This window comes from Rasamsonia byssochlamydoides, assembly GCF_041956645.1.
Source record: "Rasamsonia byssochlamydoides strain NRRL 3658 unplaced genomic scaffold VTN77scaffold_99, whole genome shotgun sequence".
Taxonomy (NCBI): domain Eukaryota; kingdom Fungi; phylum Ascomycota; class Eurotiomycetes; order Eurotiales; family Trichocomaceae; genus Rasamsonia; species Rasamsonia byssochlamydoides.
In genome coordinates, this window is record NW_027192482.1 from 67,307 (window position 1) to 87,515 (window position 20,209).

At 49.6% G+C, this 20,209-nt stretch overlaps 6 protein-coding genes across 6 annotated transcripts; 3 read left to right on the forward strand and 3 right to left on the reverse strand.

Annotated features, from left to right (window-relative positions):
• Window positions 1–1,201: 1,201 nt before the first annotated feature.
• On the reverse strand, window positions 1,202–4,468 carry VTN77DRAFT_9932 (uncharacterized protein; the record flags this gene model as incomplete). Its single annotated transcript, XM_069426593.1, has 5 exons — window positions 1,202–2,374; window positions 2,446–2,609; window positions 2,671–2,711; window positions 4,089–4,367; window positions 4,425–4,468. 5 exons carry the CDS (start codon window positions 4,466–4,468, stop codon window positions 1,202–1,204), a joined length of 1,701 nt encoding a protein of 566 aa, XP_069273527.1.
• Window positions 4,469–5,010: 542 nt separating this feature from the next.
• VTN77DRAFT_9933 (uncharacterized protein) lies at window positions 5,011–7,242 on the forward strand (the record flags this gene model as incomplete). The annotated part of the gene is made up of 8 exons (XM_069426594.1): window positions 5,011–5,037; window positions 5,106–5,121; window positions 5,188–5,200; window positions 5,260–5,376; window positions 5,458–5,933; window positions 5,992–6,878; window positions 6,932–7,024; window positions 7,081–7,242. 8 exons carry the CDS (start codon window positions 5,011–5,013, stop codon window positions 7,240–7,242), a joined length of 1,791 nt encoding a protein of 596 aa, XP_069273528.1.
• A 63-nt stretch (window positions 7,243–7,305) lies between these two features.
• Window positions 7,306–8,592, reverse strand: VTN77DRAFT_9934 (uncharacterized protein; the record flags this gene model as incomplete). Its single annotated transcript, XM_069426595.1, has 3 exons — window positions 7,306–8,046; window positions 8,103–8,324; window positions 8,407–8,592. 3 exons carry the CDS (start codon window positions 8,590–8,592, stop codon window positions 7,306–7,308), a joined length of 1,149 nt encoding a protein of 382 aa, XP_069273529.1.
• A 269-nt stretch (window positions 8,593–8,861) lies between these two features.
• Window positions 8,862–11,801, forward strand: VTN77DRAFT_9935 (uncharacterized protein; the record flags this gene model as incomplete). The annotated part of the gene is made up of 2 exons (XM_069426596.1): window positions 8,862–9,244; window positions 9,365–11,801. The coding sequence occupies 2 exons, from the start codon at window positions 8,862–8,864 to the stop codon at window positions 11,799–11,801; spliced, it is 2,820 nt and encodes a 939-aa protein (XP_069273530.1).
• Window positions 11,802–12,628: 827 nt separating this feature from the next.
• Window positions 12,629–17,951, reverse strand: VTN77DRAFT_9936 (uncharacterized protein; the record flags this gene model as incomplete). Its single annotated transcript, XM_069426597.1, has 9 exons — window positions 12,629–13,293; window positions 13,365–13,473; window positions 13,555–13,829; window positions 13,903–14,151; window positions 14,712–14,873; window positions 14,930–15,988; window positions 16,041–16,446; window positions 16,502–17,830; window positions 17,898–17,951. 9 exons carry the CDS (start codon window positions 17,949–17,951, stop codon window positions 12,629–12,631), a joined length of 4,308 nt encoding a protein of 1,435 aa, XP_069273531.1.
• Window positions 17,952–19,573: 1,622 nt separating this feature from the next.
• On the forward strand, window positions 19,574–20,140 carry VTN77DRAFT_9937 (uncharacterized protein; the record flags this gene model as incomplete). The annotated part of the gene is made up of 1 exon (XM_069426598.1): window positions 19,574–20,140. One exon carries the CDS (start codon window positions 19,574–19,576, stop codon window positions 20,138–20,140), a length of 567 nt encoding a protein of 188 aa, XP_069273532.1.
• Between the last annotated feature and the right edge of the window lie 69 nt (window positions 20,141–20,209).

A 20,209-nucleotide genomic window follows, 5' to 3' on the forward strand; every position in this document is an offset into this window, starting at 1 on the left:
TGTGTCTTTCTCACTGCTATGTGTTTTCTTCAGTGATGTATATATATATGTATCTACCTTGACAAAATATGATTCCTTACTGTCGACGAAGATGATAAAACGATTGAATTTTGATTAGACTAGAACCCCTAGTATGACATGAAGAAACGACGATGATTAGAAAAGATCAAGGAAATATCAAGATTTTAAGCCCAAAAACCAACATGATTGATCAGCCTCTGTCTCCTTCGTCTCGGGTACTTGCTTGGTTACGAGTGAGATCACCACTACCGGACTCCTAGGTGCTGACACTTACCAATATGTAATCTAATCCCTTTGTCAACTACTATAGAACTCGCCTCTTGCTAATTATTAGGGGTGGGAAGATGGTATATGCTTAGTCAGGCATGACAACAAGTGCTGAGTTATCTGGCTGATGCAAGAAAAGTTTTCTACTATATAATAGGGTAGATAGATACGTAGTGTCCTGTCTTTCGAGATAACAGATAAGGAGTAAGTAGGCAAGAAGGTCTTACAGGGACAAGGGGTCAGTCAGTCAGTCAGTCTCAGAAATCACACCTAGTCAGCTGACCGTCAGCCACCTATTAACTGGAAGTAAAAAGAAGAGAGAAAGAAGAAGGGAACTGAAAGAAAAAAAAAGATCTCTTCCGGTATAACTATCTGTTATTCGATATTGGGTAATAATCACATCAAGCAACTTAGTGAACCATCTACTGTAAGCTCTCTCTCTCTCCTCTCCTCTCTTCTCCTTGTGCTGCCCCATTCATTTATTGATCGATTCATCGTCATTCATCAATCCACCTGTGGCCCACACATCATCCATTCTCGAGGTACATACATACATAGATAGAGACCCATCTGCCTAGTTCCTGCCTAATAATGAGTTGAGCATTTGTGCCCCGTTCGTTCATGAGACAGACAGACAAGACAAGCAATGCAAGAAGAGAAAGAAAGGGAAGATGAGAGATAAAGATAAGATTGTTTTTTCCAGATGGGAAACGAAACGGGAGGGAAAGGAGAAAGCATAAGCATAATAATAAGACTTTCCACGCCGTTGTTTAGGGTTCATATCGCACATACAAATTGGTCAACCTCTCTCTGGTGGTATTCGAAGGGAGAGGGAAGCATTCGGAGGTACAGTACAAGAACTGAACTGAACTCGCTTGATTAGAGAAAAAAAGGGATATCCCCGTGTCTGTGTCTACCTCGCGTAAGGATGGAAGCCTCGATGTCCTCCTCCACGGCCTCCGCCTCGGTAGTTTGCTCCCGGCTTGCCGGCATTCTTCGGTCCTGTGGGAGCGTTCGCAGGGGCGGCGCTCATCGGCTGAGGAGTCGTGCCTTTATTCTGTTGAGGACCGGTTGGCTTGTTCTGGTTCTGACCCATACCACGTCCCATGCCTCCGGCACGCCCCATCCCTTGAGGGCCCGTGGGGATGTTGGGCTGCGGCACTTCGTCGTACATGCCTTCCCAGGAAGTAGGGCCGCCTTGCTGATAAGGGGAGAATCCTCGGTTCTCCATCGCCCGGCGTGCCTGTTGCTGCTCATACTTCTGCTGCTCAAAGGCGATCTGTTCCTGAGCATTGTATCCTGGACCGCCGCGCGCACCCGTGAATCCGCCACCGATGCCTCCCCCCATCTGTCCCCCCATGCCACCCATGTTACCTCCCTGACCTTGATTCTGCATTTGTTGCATCTGCTGCATTTGCTGCATCTGTTGCATCATGGCGGGATTCATCATGTTTTGCATACCTTGCGGACCAGGGCTCGGGGAATGCCCTTGCTGTTGACCACCACCCATCTGCATCTGTTTCATCTGCTGCATTTGCTGCATTTGCTGCATCAGCGCTGGATTCATCCCCATGCCCATTGCGCCCATGGCTTGACCTTGACTGGCTGCCGCAACCGCCATCTGTTGTTGCATTAGGGCAAAATACTGCTGCATCCGCTGCCAGTATTGAGCCATCATCTGAGGCGTGATCCCGCCGGCCAGTCCAGCTTGACCCTGCGCTGTTTGTTGTTGTTGACTATTGTCGCCAGCATGGGTATCTACCCTTCCACGGCGGCCTCTTCGGTCCTCTTCGTCACGCATATTACTTCTTGGTTGGGCTTTCTTGACTTCAATGGGCTTTCCCAAAATTTCCAAGGGCCGGGAGAGACAAGCTTCAACGGCAGCTTCGCTGTCAAACGTCACAAATCCGAATCCTCGGGGGCGCCCAGTGTCCTTGTCAATCATCAGGGTTGCATCGATAACACGTCCAAACTGCATAAAGAACTGTTTAAAGTCCTGCTCAGTGGCTTCCTGGCTGACACCGCCAACGAATATCTTGCTGGTTTTCTCTTGCTCGTCGCGAGGGATGGCACGTTTGGGGTCAATCTTGGTACTATGTGAGCTAAAAATCCTCTGGATTCTGGAAATGGGGTATTGCGGGCAGGAGAGGGTCTTACAATTTTCCCGTCCAAGTAGTGCTCCTTGACCATCACTGTGTTGACAGTCTTTGGATCTTTGAAAGTGAGGAATCCGAAGCCTCTGGATCTTCCTGTAGCGGCATCCCGCATCACGGTACATTCTTGGACCTCGCCAAACTGTGAAAAATAATCTCTGAGTGACTCTATTAGATTGAGATGTTAGAATGCATCCTGTTAAGCACATCGAGACAGGTTCATTCATACGGTCTGTAGTTTCCCAGTTTAGTCCACCAATGAACATTTTCCTATATAAGACATCCATTAGCTAAGTCTCAAACTTTCATCATTCGTGTATCTTATTATGAAGGTAACAAGAAAAAGGAGCTGGAAATGGAAGATATTTCGATCCAGGTTCATGATTGGAATGTCTTCTCTTGAAGGAACAGCGGGGCGCCTCAGTATCCGATTTGCTTTGTTGTAGGCTCAAAATGGGTGTACTGGCACGTCAAGAAAGTGCGGCTCTAGCTCTAGGGAGCAATGCGGAATATGTCATATCCAGAGACTGAAGCCAGTGGCAGTGGCAGTGATGGGTCGTTTCTTGCCGAACCAGACGTTCGAAAAAAAAAAGTCGCCTGCAATCGTACTTCCTTTCGAGGCTTTGCCAGGTCGGTTCCATTAAGAATAATCGTCGTGAAACGGGTGGATGCATCCCACAATGGACGGGGGCGCAAGCAAATGCTTCTAGCCAAATCCACCGATTTACGAAGTGGACTGACATGACAAGACTGAACCCATCGACGATAATAGCTGCAGTTGCAGGACTGGCACGAAGCACGACTGATATGAATCACTGCCTTCGCAGCTTTTTCTGAGTTGGTAGCTGCAATTGTGACAGAGTGGATGTTTCTTTTTTTCTTTTTTTGTTTTGTCTTCTTCTCGACTGAGGGTCGCGGTCTCTCTAATAGTCCGTAGCTAGGTAAAGCTTGTTCGATATTCTTCATTTTTCCCAGACAGCCGAAATGTCTAATTCCTGCTCTGCTCTGCTCTGCTCTATCAAGATGTATCGATAAGAAGCTATATAGTATCAGTTGTACTATAGTCGCCCGGGACATCGGCCTCGTGAAGTTAGGCATTTCGACCTCTAGATATTATCGACTCCAATCTGATAGAAAATGGCCAGTCGAATCCGAAGACTCCTTTAGTTGCCACTCATAGCCTGTCATCACAACTAGATCCACTCGAAGCCAGGGGAGCCTGCTGAAACAAGGAAGCGTACAGGTATTGCTCCCTTGGAAGCGGATCCAGATAAGCTAATCCTTGAAACGCGAATACCGGTATCGTCTGGTCCCCATCTTTCTCGAAGCGATTCCCACCACCCGGCGCTTGAAATGAGGAACGGTACTCCCCATTGACGCAACTTTGTGCCCCATCCTTTGCCATGCTTCTCCGTTCAAGAAGCCTAACCAGATTCAAAAAAAAAAAAAAAGGCTCACCAAAGAGCCAACACCAGCATTTCTTCCCACCCCGAAAGACGAGAGCCGAACACCCAACAACTGAGCCATGAAATCCGTGACTTGGAAATAGTCATATACTCACGCTGTTCCCACAGCCAAGAAGACATTTTCCAGCGATGAAAGAAGTGACACCGAATGAGATATAACAGCAATATAGACAAGACTTACCCATCTTCCTTAATTCCGGTGCCTTGGGGCTCCGGCTCTGCAGGGGCGGTCGCATCCTTGGACTTCCCAGCATCAGTAGACTCGGCACCGTTTGGATGAGTCCCTTCGGTGGGTTGGGTCTGGCTGCCGTCATTCACTTGCGAAGTTTGAACGCTTTCCGTGACCTGTGCAGGTGGCGCCTCATTGGACGGGGGGTGAGTGGTAGATGGATGAGACTCAGAGGGGTTTGGGGCCACGCCTGTCGAAGTAGCGTGGTTTGCCGTATCATCTGCATCATACCTGAGAAATTGTAAGTTCGGGCTTAGGATTCGAAGAATGGAGCAGGAATGATCTTACAGATCGGCGAAAAGATCTTCCTCGAGATCTTCTGGTTCAGTCATGGCGTTTACGCGAGAGTACTAGAGAGACGGGTGAAAGAGTAAACAGTACAGACCCGAAGGGCCTGCGGCGCTGCAAGATAGGGAAGAGGGGATGCTTGAACTGGTTAGTTGTTAGGATGGGATCAGGAAGGCGTAAAGAGGTGGAGAGCCAAATCCAACACGATTCGGCTATTAATACAATCGCCAAGTGAGCATTCGATGATCGCTTGGTTGAAATTGTCGACCCAAGCGATGATGAGAGAGGGCTGAGAGGAGAGGGCGACGCTGGAGGAGCTGCAGGCAGAGGTCACGTCCAGTCAGGTGCTCGGCAGACTAGAGCGGAACAGGAAACGGGTGACATGCTGACCGCCCGGGCAGAACGCTGATTGATGGTCTGCGGAGGGGAGCCAAGAGTGCTATCAGATTGTGGACGGTGTTTCAAATGAAGGATCTGTCTCTTATTCTAAGTCTAGATCCTCTATAGAGCGTTAAGAATTGATCTATATTCTATTTTCCCCTGATGATCGGCTGTCGTTTGTGTCCTTCATAGACGTACCCCCAGGATGGCCAGCAAGAAAGGCCAGCATCAGGTGAGTTCCACCCCCTACTCTGATGTGGCTTCTATGGCACCTGCTAATCGACGCCATTCAATGAACAGGAGATGGTCCAGGTTGGTTCGTACCTCCCCTCCAGAGCCAATTAGCTTGAATGTCTCATCTAATCTTCGTGCTCTTGCTCAGCAGACCGCCCTGAGTATGTATCCTCCGAGAGACCTTTTGCTAGTAGGATGTCGCATGCTGACATCTGTGAAGACGGGGTGGATCCCCTTTTTGGAAGACGAGAACCGCCCCCCAGCGACAGAGCTCTTCGAAGGTGTATGATCCCAATACGGTCGTCGGTGCGTCCTATTCGCACGCTGATATCCTAAAGTATATTGCCCAATTCTTTGTTCGATTCAAATTGATAGCCACAGTCGTGACTAACCTCATCTTTCTATTTGACATTTATAGGAGTATGTCCCATGGCCGACCCCGAACACCACCTCGATCAAACCCGTCTGTGGGAAGTGCACGTCATGTTTCGTCGCCGCCTGCACGGCTTGGGGGAAAGACCACCTCTCCTCCACCTCAGTCATACGAGAGTATCTTATCGCACGGAGTTGGGGGATGGAGCAATGACAATGAAGCTGAGGATGAAGACGAAGACGACGAGATAGTGTATGACGACGATGAAGACGAATTTGGACTTCCCAGCATCACGAGCATGCGCAGGAAGGGAAAAGACTCTGAGAACATTCAGAGAGAAGATAGCGATTCAGGAGGCGGTGTTGACAAGAACCTATCGAATCTTGCATTTGACTTGGGAAGCGGAAGGCAGCGAGCGAATAGTTCAGATATCGCTGAGGAACGAGGTGTGCCTCTGTACCCTTCTGCCAAAAAGAGCGAAGGCAAGATTCTTCGACCTCAATACAAGGAGATTTTGAAAGGTAATAAATATTTTTGCTTTGTGTGCAAGAAACTTCAGGAACGCTGACATGACCCAAGATCCTGCAAACTCCTTGAACTTGATCAATCACTCTCCACCGCCACCCAATGCTACACCCACGCAATTGGAAGCGCATTCGTCTCGGATCTCCAGAATCAACAAATTTAAACGCATTCTACAAGCGAGTACTGTTTCCTTATCTGAACTCCGCGATTTAGCATGGTCAGGGATCCCCGAAGAAGTTCGAGCGATGACCTGGCAATTACTCCTTGGCTACTTGCCGACAAACAGTGAGCGTCGTGTCTCAACATTGGAGCGAAAGCGCAAGGAATATCTTGATGGGGTTCGGCAAGCCTTTGAGCGCGGCACAGGGAGCGCTGTCGGACCTGGTTCGGGAAGTACGAGCTCGGGACGAGGCAGGGGCTTGGACGAGGCGATATGGCACCAGATCAGTATCGATGTCCCTCGAACAAGCCCACACCTAGAGCTGTACGGTTACGAGGCCACGCAGCGATCACTGGAAAGAATCCTCTATGTCTGGGCAATACGACACCCGGCCAGTGGATACGTGCAGGGCATCAACGACCTTGTCACGCCATTCTGGCAAGTATTTTTGGGAGCTTACGTTACGGACCTCAACGTCGAGGAAGGGATGGACCCCGGCCAGCTACCAAAATCCGTGCTTGATGCAGTGGAAGCTGATTCATTCTGGTGTCTCACTAAGCTGCTTGATGGCATTCAGGACAACTATATATATGCTCAACCAGGTATACACAGACAAGTGAAAGCTTTGCGTGACTTGACCACGCGCATTGATTCCAGTCTTGCCAAACATCTGGAAAAGGAAGGGGTCGAATTCATGCAGTTCAGTTTTCGATGGATGAACTGCCTGCTCATGAGGGAAATGAGCATCAAAAACACAATTCGAATGTGGGACACATACATGGTGGGTGTTTGGACTATGCTTCTTGCATGGATAGCAGACTAACTTGTGGAAAGGCTGAGGAGCAGGGTTTCTCTAGGTTCCATTTATATGTCTGCGCGGCATTTCTTGTGAAATGGAGTGATCGACTGCTGAAGATGGATTTCCAGGTTTGCACCCATTGTATTAGAGCGTCTTCCCTTGACCCAGGCTGACAGATCAAAAGGAGATCATGATGTTTCTCCAGGCGCTTCCGACGAAAGACTGGACTGAGAAGGATATCGAGCTTTTGCTCAGCGAAGCATTCATCTGGCAGAGTCTCTTTCAGGACTCAAGCGCTCATCTGCGACTTGCAGGTGAACCAGCCTCAAACTCTGAAGCGCAGTGAAGATGCAATTAGATGTTTTTGGATGGATCACGGCCTTCGATAGGTATCCTTTCCAGGATTAGATCAGCTGAAATGAATACCTCTTTGATTGAAAGCCCATAACAACTTCAAGAAGTCGCCCTCATCGCACATCCTTGCGCGTTTATCTGCTAGGCCCGTGTCGTCTTCCAGAACTTGCCGGACTTTCTCGCGGACCAGCTCAGCGACTTTTCCTCTTTTCTTCCTGCCAGGCTTGTTCTTCAACGCCTCTTGAAGCCTGGGGTTCACTTCTTCCTTGAAGAAGTCCGGCACATCTTCATCCTCATCCACATCCATGATACCATCCCATTCCTCTTCGCCAGTTTGCGTCTCTTCCACATCCATTTCGGTGTTGTCATTCTCATCCGCGGGCCCATCTTCCACAGGGATGTCGTTCTGTGCACACCACGTCCGATAATTGGTCTCAAGTAGATCCATGACACTTGAAGTTCCGAAGAAACTCGATCGGAGGGTCTTATTCTTTCGCACAAAAGCGATTCTCAACAGACCGTCCCACTCTTCATAACTAATTTGAGGTCTTGGATTCTTCGGAACCAGGCGTACAACACTTGATTCCACTGCCGGAGGTGGCTTGAAGTTGTTCTTGCCAACTTTCATGATATGGTCGATTTTCGCCCACATCTGTGCGTTCACAGAAAGTCGACTGTACAACTTGTCACCCGGTTTGGCAAAAAGTCGCATGGCAAATTCACGCTGAAACATAAGAATACAGACCCGGGGGGCTGGCGTGGTGGCCAGTAATTTGAATGTGAGGGGAGAAGAGATCTTGTCCTTGTCGTCAGTTCATGCTTGGGGCCGACTATCCAGGGAGAGAAGCGCACCTGGTATGGGGTGTTGCTGATACAAACATCAAAATACGGAAGATCCGTCTTGATCACATCTCCTAATATGACCTCCAGCCTTTTCTGTTCGGGCTTGCCTTGCACACGTTTGGTGACTTCTGCCGCCATTCGGGGGTCCAATTCCACTGCGATGACCTTTTTCGCTTTCTCGAGAATTTTGACTGTAAGATTTCCTGAACCAGGGCCAACTTCTAGAACTATCTGTAGATTTAAGGCACAGTATTAGAGGTGACAATGTTCATACTAATGAGAATAAATGACGAAAAAAGATCATGGTACACACATCACTTTGCTTCAAGTCGGCTTTATCCACGATGGCTTGCGCGATACCAGGATTCTTGAGCACGTGTTGACCGATATCAGTGTTCATTTTGAAAATGCTATTGGCCGCTTTTGTCTTCGCCACAGCCTGCGCATAAGGGCTGGCCGATGAAGCGCCATTGCGCTTCTTCGAACTGGCTTTGGGCATGATTTCGATTTCGATTTCGATTTCGTGCTTTTCAAAGGCCAACCATGTAGTTGAACTGGGCCGCTCGTAACTTTTTTTTTTGTGAGGTGGTGGCAGTCCGCAGCCCGATAAGATCGGCTCTCGGCATTACTTTTATGCGGTATTACCAACGAATAGCTTTACGGTATTAGTTCACTTAAAGAGTTGCCTGAGTCGCCTTTCGCCGCACGTCGCCAGCTCCGCTCGCAGCCTCAGCAAAGCGACCTTCTTGGGCTCACATTTCAGCCAAGATGTCGTACGGCAGAAAGGACTTTTTGAGCCAACCGGCTCCCGAGAATTATGTTGCCGGATTAGGTCGAGGTGCTACGGGATTTACCACCCGATCAGATCTGGGACCTGCGCGAGAAGGTCCGACGCCAGAGCAGATTCAGGAAGCTCTCAAAAAGAGAGCTGAGCTTTTAGGTGCTGCCCCGCCCACAGCATACGGCGCGGGGCGAGAGAAAGGTGGGAAAGCAAAAGAGCAAGAGGAGGAAGAGGATGACGACCGCTTTGGGGACCCTGATAATGAAGTCGGACTTTTCGCCTATGGACAATATGACCGCGAGGATGATGAGGCAGACCGTATCTATAAGGAGGTCGATGAGAAGATGGATAGAAGGCGGAAACTAAGAAGGTTAGTATTTATCAGCTTCATACGTCTATTCCCTTACCCTTTGGAAGAGTCTTTGTTGTTCATCTTGTTTCTATTTTGTTCTGAACAGAGGACCGACTTGAATTCGTTCGCCACATACAGGGAAGCCCGAGAGCGTCAAGAACGAGAAGAGTACGAGAGAAATAATCCGAAAATACAGCAGCAATTTGCCGATCTCAAGCGTTCCTTGGCCAGCGTGTCGGATGAGGAGTGGGCCAATATCCCCGAGGTTGGCGACCTTACTGGCAAAAATAGACGCGCGAAGCAAAATTTGCGGCAACGCTTCTATGCTGTTCCGGATAGTGTGATCGCAAGCGCCAGAGACTCGACACAATTCCAGACCACAGTCACCGACGATGGCACACAAACTGATGTCCGTGGCGCAGAGGGCGCAGACGGGACAATGACCAATTTTGCGGATATTGGCGCGGCCAGAGACAAGGTTCTCCAAGTACGCCTCGATCAAGCAGCGCGAGGCTCGACGGGTGATGCGACCTCAGGAAGTGCGACCAACATCGATCCGAAGGGTTACTTGACCAGCCTAACGAAATCGGAACTTAAGGCGGGTGAAGTTGAGGTTGGTGATATCAAACGAGTCAGAGTTCTTCTCGAGTCAGTTACGCGGACAAATCCCAAACATGCGCCGGGTTGGATCGCCCTTGCGCGTTTGGAGGAGTTGGCTGGGAGAATAGTGGCGGCGAGAAATGCTATCGCGAAAGGGTGTGAATTATGCCCGAAAAGTGAAGATGCTTGGTTGGAAAACATACGGCTCAATGATAATCACAACGCGAAGATTATAGCGGCAAATGCGATTAAGCACAACGACCGCTCGACGAGGTTATGGATTGAAGCTATGAGATTAGAATCAGACATCCGTGCCAAAAAGAACGTCCTCAGACAGGCAATCCTCCACATTCCGCAGTCCGTGCAAATTTGGAAAGAGGCAGTGAATCTTGAGGAGGATCCAGCTGATGCTCGGCTTCTCCTTGCCAAGGCCGTTGAAATGATTCCGCTGTCAGTCGAGTTGTGGCTTGCTCTTGCTCGACTCGAAACTCCGGAAAACGCTCAGAAAGTGCTGAATGCGGCTCGGAAAGCAGTGCCCACAAGCCATGAAGTTTGGATCGCTGCCGCTCGACTACAAGAGCAGATGGGCACGGCGAACAAAGTCAACGTCATGAGGAGGGCTGTTCAGGCTCTTGCTAGAGAAAATGCAATGCCAAAGAGAGAGGAATGGATTGCGGAAGCGGAAAAATGTGAGGAAGAAGGTGCCGTTTTGACCTGCGGAGCCATCATTCGCGAGACTCTTGGTTGGGGTCTCGACGAAGATGACGATCGAAAAGACATATGGATGGAAGATGCCAAAGCCAGCATTGCCCGAGGCAAATATGAGACTGCAAGGGCGATTTACGCTTATGCTCTGCGTGTCTTCGTGAATAGCAAGTCAATCTGGCTTGCTGCCGCGGATTTGGAGCGTAACCACGGCACCAAGGAGGCTCTGTGGCAAGTCCTGGAGAAAGCTGTAGAGGCATGTCCTCAAAGTGAGGTGCTCTGGATGCAGCTCGCCAAGGAGAAGTGGCAAGCTGGGGAAATCGATAATGCGCGGATCGTACTGGGAAGGGCGTTCGCTCAAAACCCCAATAACGAAGATATTTGGCTTGCTGCCGTCAAGTTGGAGGCAGACGCGCGGCAAACTGACCATGCCAGAGAACTTCTTGCCACAGCGCGTCGCGAAGCGGGCACCGATCGTGTTTGGATCAAGAGCGTCGCGTTCGAGCGCCAGTTGGGTAACCTGGACGAGGCTCTCGACCTCGTTAACCAGGGACTTCAACTTTATCCCAAGGCTGACAAGCTCTGGATGATGAAGGGCCAAATCTACGAGTCACAGAATAAGTATCCCCAAGCTCGAGAAGCGTATGGTGCTGGCACCAGGGCTTGCCCTCAGTCAGTGCCCCTCTGGCTCCTTGCCTCCAGGCTTGAGGAAAAGGCTGGGGTTGTTGTCAAAGCGCGCTCCATTCTCGACAGAGCTCGTCTCGCGGTTCCTAAAAACGCTGAATTGTGGACGGAGAGTGTTCGGGTCGAGCGACGAGCGAACAATATCAGTCAGGCGAAGGTTTTAATGGCCAAGGCTCTCCAGGAAGTCCCTAATTCGGGATTGCTATGGAGTGAGAATATTTGGCACCTTGAACCCAGAACCCATCGAAAACCCCGGAGCTTAGAAGCAATCAAGAAAGTCGATAACGATCCAATCCTGTTCGTCACGGTTGCCCGCATCTTCTGGGATGAACGCAGACTGGAAAAGGCGATGACCTGGTTTGAGAAAGCTATCCTCTCGAATAGCGATCTAGGAGATACCTGGGCCTGGTATTACAAATTCTTGATGCAGCATGGCACAGAGGAGAAGCGCCAGGATGCGCTCGCAAAATGTATCGCCAGCGAACCCAAACACGGCGAAATATGGCAGTCTGTCGCCAAAGATCCGGCGAACGCATACAAGTCGACTGAAGAAATCTTGAAGCTGGTCATAGAACGCCTTTCTTAAGATAATAATGATCAATTAATGACTCTTATATTGAGTTGGACTACAGCTTATGGATACAAAGGGTCGCATGGGTGTTCGGAAGGACAAGGGGGAACAATTGAGTGTTTAGTTATTGAGTGTATGCATAGATAGCCGACTTTTGATTTGGCGTGATATGTGATATGTGTTAGCAGTATATTTAGCTCCTCGAGTTAAAAGAGTCATATATATACTGTACATACAGGAAATACATTACGGTATATGAGTAAATCAGACTCTAATTTCATTCCGTTCAGGTACGATCCCAGTGACACGAGACTACCATCAAATGAATACCAAAGTAGTGATGCGTAGTAATGCCATAAACATTCAGATTGTAAATGCTATAAGTATGGTGTCATGAACTATGGACATTTATTTTGGATAGTACATAGAAAATAGAAGATAAAAGCCAAAAAGAAAATAATAGCAAAAAAGAAAGACAAGATAAGAAAAGAAAAGAAAAAGCAGGAAAAAAGTGGTATGAACGAAAAGCAAGAAAAAAAATCAAAAATTTCAATAAACTCCGCACCAGATGCCGATAATAGCTGTATACATGACAGAAACAAGGCCGACCAGAGACCAGGTATAAATTCTCTCCGGATTTCCACGATTTCACCAAAAAACGCCACGTCCACACACCCTTCCCACCGTCATTCAGTTCCAATGCATCGAGCTGGGGGGATTTATGTCCTCACCTCAGCCAATGTCCGTAAATAAAGTAAGAAGACGCCCTCTTGAAGAAGAAGAAGAAGATGATGATGATGAAAAATGGCAATGCAATTGGCCACACGAACGAGAACTCTCAATCAAGCTGCCATCGAAAGGCACTCGTCAAGGAGAGAGCGTAGTTGCTCCCTATCCGCCGGAGCGCCTCCTTCCCATTCCAACTCCGCATCGTCGATGTCCATCTCGTCCACACCGTTCGCGCCCCCGGTGTCGTCGATCTTATCATCCCATGTCTGTTCTGCGTGATCTTGCCGTTCCAGTTCCAGTTCATCTTCGTCATAGGCCCCCATAATCTGGTCCACGATCAAGGGCATCTGACCGAGAAGCCCGCCACCGAGGGTGAGCGCGAGCTTAAGATCTCTCACCCCGAGTGGCTGCCTCGTACTTGCTTCCTTGGCCTCGACCGGTAGAAGTCCGGTTGCAGCGTCCTTCGTGATCTCGCCTCGGGTGTAGGCCAGCTCTTCTTTCTCCAACTGCCTGCGGTACTTCCTCGTTACCATGCCGTTGATCGTTCCAGAAGGACCATTATGTCGCGTTCGTGAGAACACACTCGAAAGCACCTCCTTCACAAACGTCTCTGTCGCAATCGCCATGAACTCGGCGCAGGGAAAGCCCGCGCCGCTAACAACCGACTCCTCGTAGCAGATAGGCACCATACGCGCATGGATCGATTCTGCATCAGGGAACTCGCCAGTTTCAGAAGCTAGAGGTTGGGCGTAGCGTTTTCGAATCTCGAGTTCCCAATCTATTGAAGTAGGATAAGTTAGCAACGTAGACGAATCGCAATCGCGTTCTTGCTGGAAGGTGTTTTCTCACTTGTCTTGTTTAATCCTCCCGCACTTGCTGGGACTTGACTGGGCAGCTTGATCTGCTTAGCTCGGTGATACTCTTCCAATTCATTGTTCGCCAAGTCATGCGGATCAGGCTGGAAATGACATCAGAATTGTCAGCATGTCCTGCACCTTGAAAATGCTGCATGGGAGCATTCCAGGTCTCGTCGTCATACCTCAGGGATGGCTTTGATTCTCCGACGATCCCTAGGAGGCAGTTGCATAACCTCAGTCTTCAGCCTCTGCTCCGCCAGGTCGCTGGAGACCGGCTTCGACACCACCGTAGGTTTATCATTCGCAGAAACCCAACTGGCAACTCCATGATCAGGAAGATCTCTTGAGAGATTAGCGATGATAGCGCATATGAAATTATTATGGAGATGTTCGGTTTTGGGGTCGGCGCATATTATGTGGTCAACGCGCGAGGAGAACTCGTCCTGGTTGAGATGCCCTGTAACAATAAAAGTTAGAAAAGCCCAGGCCGAGTTGATTCACGAAGTCGCCTGAGGTGATTGCATGCATACCTAGAAGGAACAGAGCTGTCGCCTGCTTATACTCGGCCCAGTTGTCGCCGATGGCAGCCTTCAGCTCCGTGTAGATCGGCTCGAGATCGATTCGCGGGACAGAGATGAGAGCCTTTGTCGACTTCTGCGTTGACGTAGTCGTAGGAGCGACAGGCTTAGTCGCAGATACAGGGGTTGACGCAGAGTCTGTTCGGCTCAAGGCCGCTGGGTCGATCTGCATGGTGGTGGAAGTCCTAGGAGCGCGTTGGGCTGCGCGAAGCCGAAGGTGACTCCTAGGCCTTCATCAACCGTAATTAAGATGACATAAGACTTCGCTGAGATGAGATAATTCACCAGAAGGGTATTCAGCGACGACAACGTCGATAGTTGATGGTTGACGATGATGGAAGGTGACTCTCAGCCGAAAATCAGATAGATGGAGGTTGACTTCGGCACTTCGCCCGCATTCGGGGTTGCAACGCGCGGAGGCGATTATCTATCGAGGTCCTCCCTAAGCTACACATCTCACTTTAACGCGTGATCAAGTCGGGCTTTTGCCCTAGAATAACATCACAGTCGAAAAACAATACAAATTCTATTTGCTAAGTAACTACGAGCTAACGCGTTTCAAATGCAGATGCGGCAGTAGGATAAATCCATCCCCTTTCGCCCGTTCACACTACTGGAGTTCTATTACATCTTCGCTCAAAACACCGAAGAGCCTACTTATTTCACCGATGATCTCCACAATTTCATTGCCGAGTTGGCCTGTTACTAGGACTGAGAGAGTCAGTAAATTACAATGAAGTCTTCCGTTTGATAAAACTCACCATAGGCATAGAGCAAAGCATAATCACCATCAGTTGTCAAGGACGATACGCTCTTGTCCTGGCGATAGTGGAAAATGCGGGTCAAAAGCCTGTCCCTGGCATGTTCGATACTGGGGAGGGCATCATTTAACGGGTACTCAAGCTTCATTGACGAAGCCAGCACTAAGAAAAGATCAGATGAGATGCCGAAGACCGAAGAGAGATACCTGAAGTCTTACCCGATAATAGATGGCTGATGCGAGCAGATAGCTGGAGTCTTTCTTGGGCCGTGTATTGAAGCAGAGAAATTTGACCTTCAGAAGCCGAGAGATTCTTTAAAATCTCGAGGTTCATGGCGTAGAATGCATTCAACATCCTTCTCGTGCGGCTAAGCATGTTTCGATATGCAGCATCGGGAAATGGACTTCTCAGCTCAAATTCCGACCGCGCCGCAACTTGAAGGGCCTCGAGATGAGAGACAAACCGCTCGATTTGAAGCTTCTCCCTGGAACTTAAATATGCCGCAGCTCGCTTTCCGTTCATCATCGTCGACAATGGATCGCGTTTCCAGATCAAGCTCATTTGAAGCCAGAGCAGACTTAAGTCATTCTTCAACTTCTTTCTCGCGCTGATAGGCCAGATAATCCGCGTGACTATTATGCCCCAAATGCAGCCGGACAAGACGGCCACCACGCGGTGCAGTGCAATTTCAGTGATGATCGGATGTACACCTCCCTCATCTTCATCGTTGTCACTGTCATTCCTTGACAGGGAATATGCGTACAAGACTGAGAGATTATACGTGAGCATGATAAATCGTCCCATCGGGCCTTGTCCCTTGACCAAAATGATGTAAGCAGTCCATGTAGCCATCAGCCAGCCCAGGAAAGCTAGGCCGAAGACGTTTCCAGCTGAAATATACCATGAGACGACGGCGCAACCGGCACCCAGGCATGTACCCAAAAACCGAGCATATCCCGTGGTATTGGAAGCGCCGATGGTCATGGAACAAACCAACATATAAGATAGAAGACCCCACTCTCCTCTCCAACGGGAATATATTGGCCGAGTGGTTGAAAGGAAAGAGGGCAGGGCATAGAGAGCCGCACCAGCGCCGACTTTGAGGGCAAATTTCGTGTCATCACGTCGGAAAAAGCTGAGAGACTTCCAGATACGATAGGCAAGTCTGTCTTGTGTGCGCATTCCAAAAGTATTATTTTCAAAGTTGGAGTTAGTTTTTCGGATTAAGGGGCGCATCGCAGCATCAACATGCTCAGCGGAATTAGTAGCTAAGCGTTCTGGACAGTCCATCAGTAACCAAAGCTTGATTTGGGATTTAATTACACTTACCTGTATCTGACGATTTGGTGTTACTCCGCCCGACATTAATGAGGCGCCAGAACTTGAGCCAGTTCCAGGACCGTCCTTTGGGCCGCTCTTCAGCTTCAAGCTGCAGCTCATCCAGGATTGCTAATACATCTTTCAACTGCTCTCCAAATTCCATAAGGGAGAAGCTGAAAAGGCCACAGCTTGCAGACACTTCCTCGAGATCAGCCTCAACATCAGGAGATTTAATCTTTGCGAAGTCTTTCTGTCGATATATCGACTTGAGAGCCTCCTCTCGGGCGGTCCGATACAGTTCAAGTGCACGATCAAGACTGATCTGATATCTGCTATTGAAAGAAACCTTATATTCCGGTGGGTCGCCAAAAGGAATTTCTTCGAATATTTCCTTCAAAGTAAACGCAAGAGACCGCTAGACAATTTGTTAGTACCAGGCATTATCACCTAAGCACTTCAGGAACAAATACCATAGATGGCCCGAGGTGATTGATGAAAACTTCGAACATTCTCTGCGGCGAGAGCACTGGCTGTGGCTCTTCATCCTCGTTTGAAACAGGCACCGCCTGGTCTTCGTCTGGCTTTGACATCTCTTCTTCGGGCCTTTCGTCTATCGAGGGCAGCATAACTGGCTCATCGTAAATGGACCAAACACCTGGGGAGGCTGTTGAGCTCCTCTTCCCAGCAAATGACTTGCGGCCATACGGAGTTGTCGCTGCACTTGATTGAGCTTGCCTGAGCAGCTGAAACTGCAGGGCCGCGGCACTTTGCAATCCTCCCATATTCTGAGCGATGTCTTGCACGCAACGAACAAGTCTCTTCTCCAGTCGATACTCCCTTTCAGTACCCGCCGCAAAATGTTCGAGTTTCGCCTCCTTCACAAGCTTGTCGAGCTGATCATACGCTTTTCTGTTCCGCGCAGACGCATCGACAAAGTTTGGAACACGCAATTCGTCCTCAGATCCAGTGAGAAAACTCTCAGTGACACATCCCAACATGACTGCCAACGTATTGGTCATTGTCGTCAGGTTGGACCGAAGCTTTTTCCGCGCAGATATCGGAAACAGGAGGAACGAAACAGCCATTGTGGCGCATACGCCCATGACCAGCATTTTCAGAACCTGGGAGATTTTGGCGAAGGATAGATCTCCCTTCTGAACCGCCCCTTCTTTCGTTAGGACGGTAATGGTAGAAAGTGAGGCCAAAGAGCAGGCAACGTTGACCAACGAATCGTTGAGTCTCTGCTTTATCCACCCAATAAAACCCAGACCACCACCGCAGAAGACGACGAGCACCACAGCATGACCAACAGGAAGAAGATCGAGAGTATCCTCAAAAAACATGGCCACGCACATGCTGGTGATGGAGATGAAGGCAGCATAGAGGAACGCTAGGAGAGCGCAGATCAGGGCTTTGAACATACTTCCCCTCGATCGTGCAGGATGGAAGTAGACAGTAATGGTAGCAACCACATGTTTTCCATCTTGGTGGCCGAGAAACGCAGAGATGGCCGGAATAAACGTTGCCAGAGATCCCAAGAGATACGCCAAGCTGCACTTGAGAACTCCCTTTCCTAACTCCGATGTTGCAAAGCCATACACATGTTTCCACGTCGCAGACATTTGGTCTCGAAATCTTGACAAGGCATCTGGCTGGTGGACAACCTCCCCGTCCTCCTCGGCGAGTAATGGTCTTCGCTCTTCATTGTTGCCGTCCTCGGTCGAGTCGCGACTGCTTAGATTAACAAGACCTTTTAACCGTTGACCGGTCTTAGGAAGGACGAAGGTCGCCTGCCGCAACTGCAATACCGAGTCAGCAAAGCAGGAAGTAGCCAAGGCAAGCTGAATACGTAGTAGCGCTACTTACTTTCCGCCGCAATACGCGGGAGCTTGAGGACGACCACTCCGATGTCCTCCTCATTTCCGTTCGGCAGCACTTTCCTCACCGTCGCTGTTAGGTCCATGTCCATGTCCATGTCATGGCTAGGAAATCTCTTTTCAAGGGACCAGGTGCCTTCTGAGCAGCTGTGGTCTCATGATCGTGATGATCCACCACACTCACGTCAAGCTGAGCTAGCTTCCTAGCTGCGTCACGGTTGCTGCGGGGTTATTGCCACAGCCCACGATCGGGACACGCACGGCCGTTCAGGAATGGGATTGGATATAGTTATCTTGCAATCCAATATCCATATTGGCATGCACGTATCAGAGAATAGACATGGCTTGATGATTGGGGATAAATGAGGTTTATTTGCTAAGGTCCTGCTTTCTGCATCTCCGAGAGTCTTTCTCGTGGAATTTCGATCTCTTTCTTGCATTGATGGTGTTATCAACCCCACTACATAGCTACATACATGATCACTATACCGTGATCTCATCATCAATATTTACGGTCTCAGCTTACACCAAGCCCTCTACTTTCCAAACCTTTATGGCCGCATCGGCACCAGCTGAAGCAACCTTTGTTCCCCTGGCAATCCAAGCGACACCGTTGACTCCCTCCTTGTGGGCATTGGAGACTTGGATCCAATCGCCAGGATTGGCCAGGCTCCAGACAAAGATATTCGTATCCAAAGCTCCACTTACCACATGGGTGCTCTTCTCATTCCATGCAAGTGAAGTGATTCGAGCAGTGTGAGCGGTCCAGCGGTCGGTAACTAGACTGCCATCGGCGACCTTGAAGACTAGGACTCGACCACGAGAATCTCCGGCTGCCAGGAGAGAGCCATCAGGGGAAAATGCCAAAGCAGATATTGGATTGCGTGACGCCTTGAACTCGGTCTTAGGCGTCAAGGTCGAACCTGTGACGTTACAGATCCGAATCGAAGAATCTTCTGCTCCAATTGCTGCAGTGCTTCCATGCGCAGCGATCGCAGTTACGCTAGCTGCTACGCTGAAATCCCCGGTTTTCTTCCCATCTTGGTATATCTCGACCCCTTCCGAGTTGGCGACGAGCACTGTCGCTGCCGCAGCAGCAACACCCTTCGGCTGACTTGAGAGCTTTGTTGCACTTCCCGTATATGTTTTGGCGACGACATCAACAGAGCGGAGTGTATCGTCCCAGCCGACGCTATATATCCTCCCTTTGCCTTCTGGAGTCGTCGTGAGACCTGAGATGTAGCTGGAATGGCTTTCACCTTCAATCTGCTCTGCGGTTCCCGTTGCAACGTCCCAGCTACATACCCGTCCCTCAAAACTTCCAGACCAGAGCGTCTCGTTACCATCATCCGACTTGAATTGCGTCAAAGACGTGATGTTCTTCTGATGACCTTGGAGAACTTGTCTAGGCTTGGATGCCCCTTCAACCAGATAGTTCAGGTCTCCACTGAGGGATAAGCTGATAATGAGCCCATCGCTTCGGCCTGATGGCCAAACGACACCAACCTGGTGATCCAGGGGATTCACAGTGCCCTCCTCTCCCAGGGTCCAGTTCTGAGCGACCTCGCCCGTTTCAACATCCCAGATCTTCACCGTCCTATCAGCGCTAGCTGTCACAAACTTTCGCGAATCGCTCGACCATGAGACGCTGAATATACTCCCTTTATGTTCTCCTTCTCCGATTTGCCTCTTAGGCTCCCCGGTCTTGCCATCATACAGCCAGATTCGTCGATCTCCGCCTACGCTGACCAGATGAGAGCCATCGGGGCTGAAGGCGACGCCATAGATGTAATTAATATGTTTCTCACGAATCCCCGTGTTGAATTTGAACGGAGCACCATGGTAGAACACGAGCGTTTTGTCGTCTCCAGCGGCAGCAGCTCTCAGAGGCCGCTGCTGTCTGATCGACACGGAATTGATGGGCTGAGTATGTCCATAGATTTCACCAACACTGTTTCCGCTGTCTGCGGTGAAGCAGTGTCCATATCTTTGTTTGCCATCACCAACGGCAATGATACGCTGCGAATCACCATCCCACGCAAGGTCATTGATGCGACCACTGATAATGGGGTACTCGCCCTTGGTAATCCCTTCTCCAACGCAGTCCCAGACTCTCACGGTACCTGCCGCATCGCCGCTAGCGACGTAAAATCCGGATGGCGAGAAACGAGCAACTGTGGTCTGGGCTTTATGTTCTGTATACTGCTTTGCGATGGCGGGGTTGTCGATTGAGCGAAGGAATATAGATTTGCCTGACTATGTAACATTAAAAGTTATCAGATATGTGCAAAAGGGGGGGGG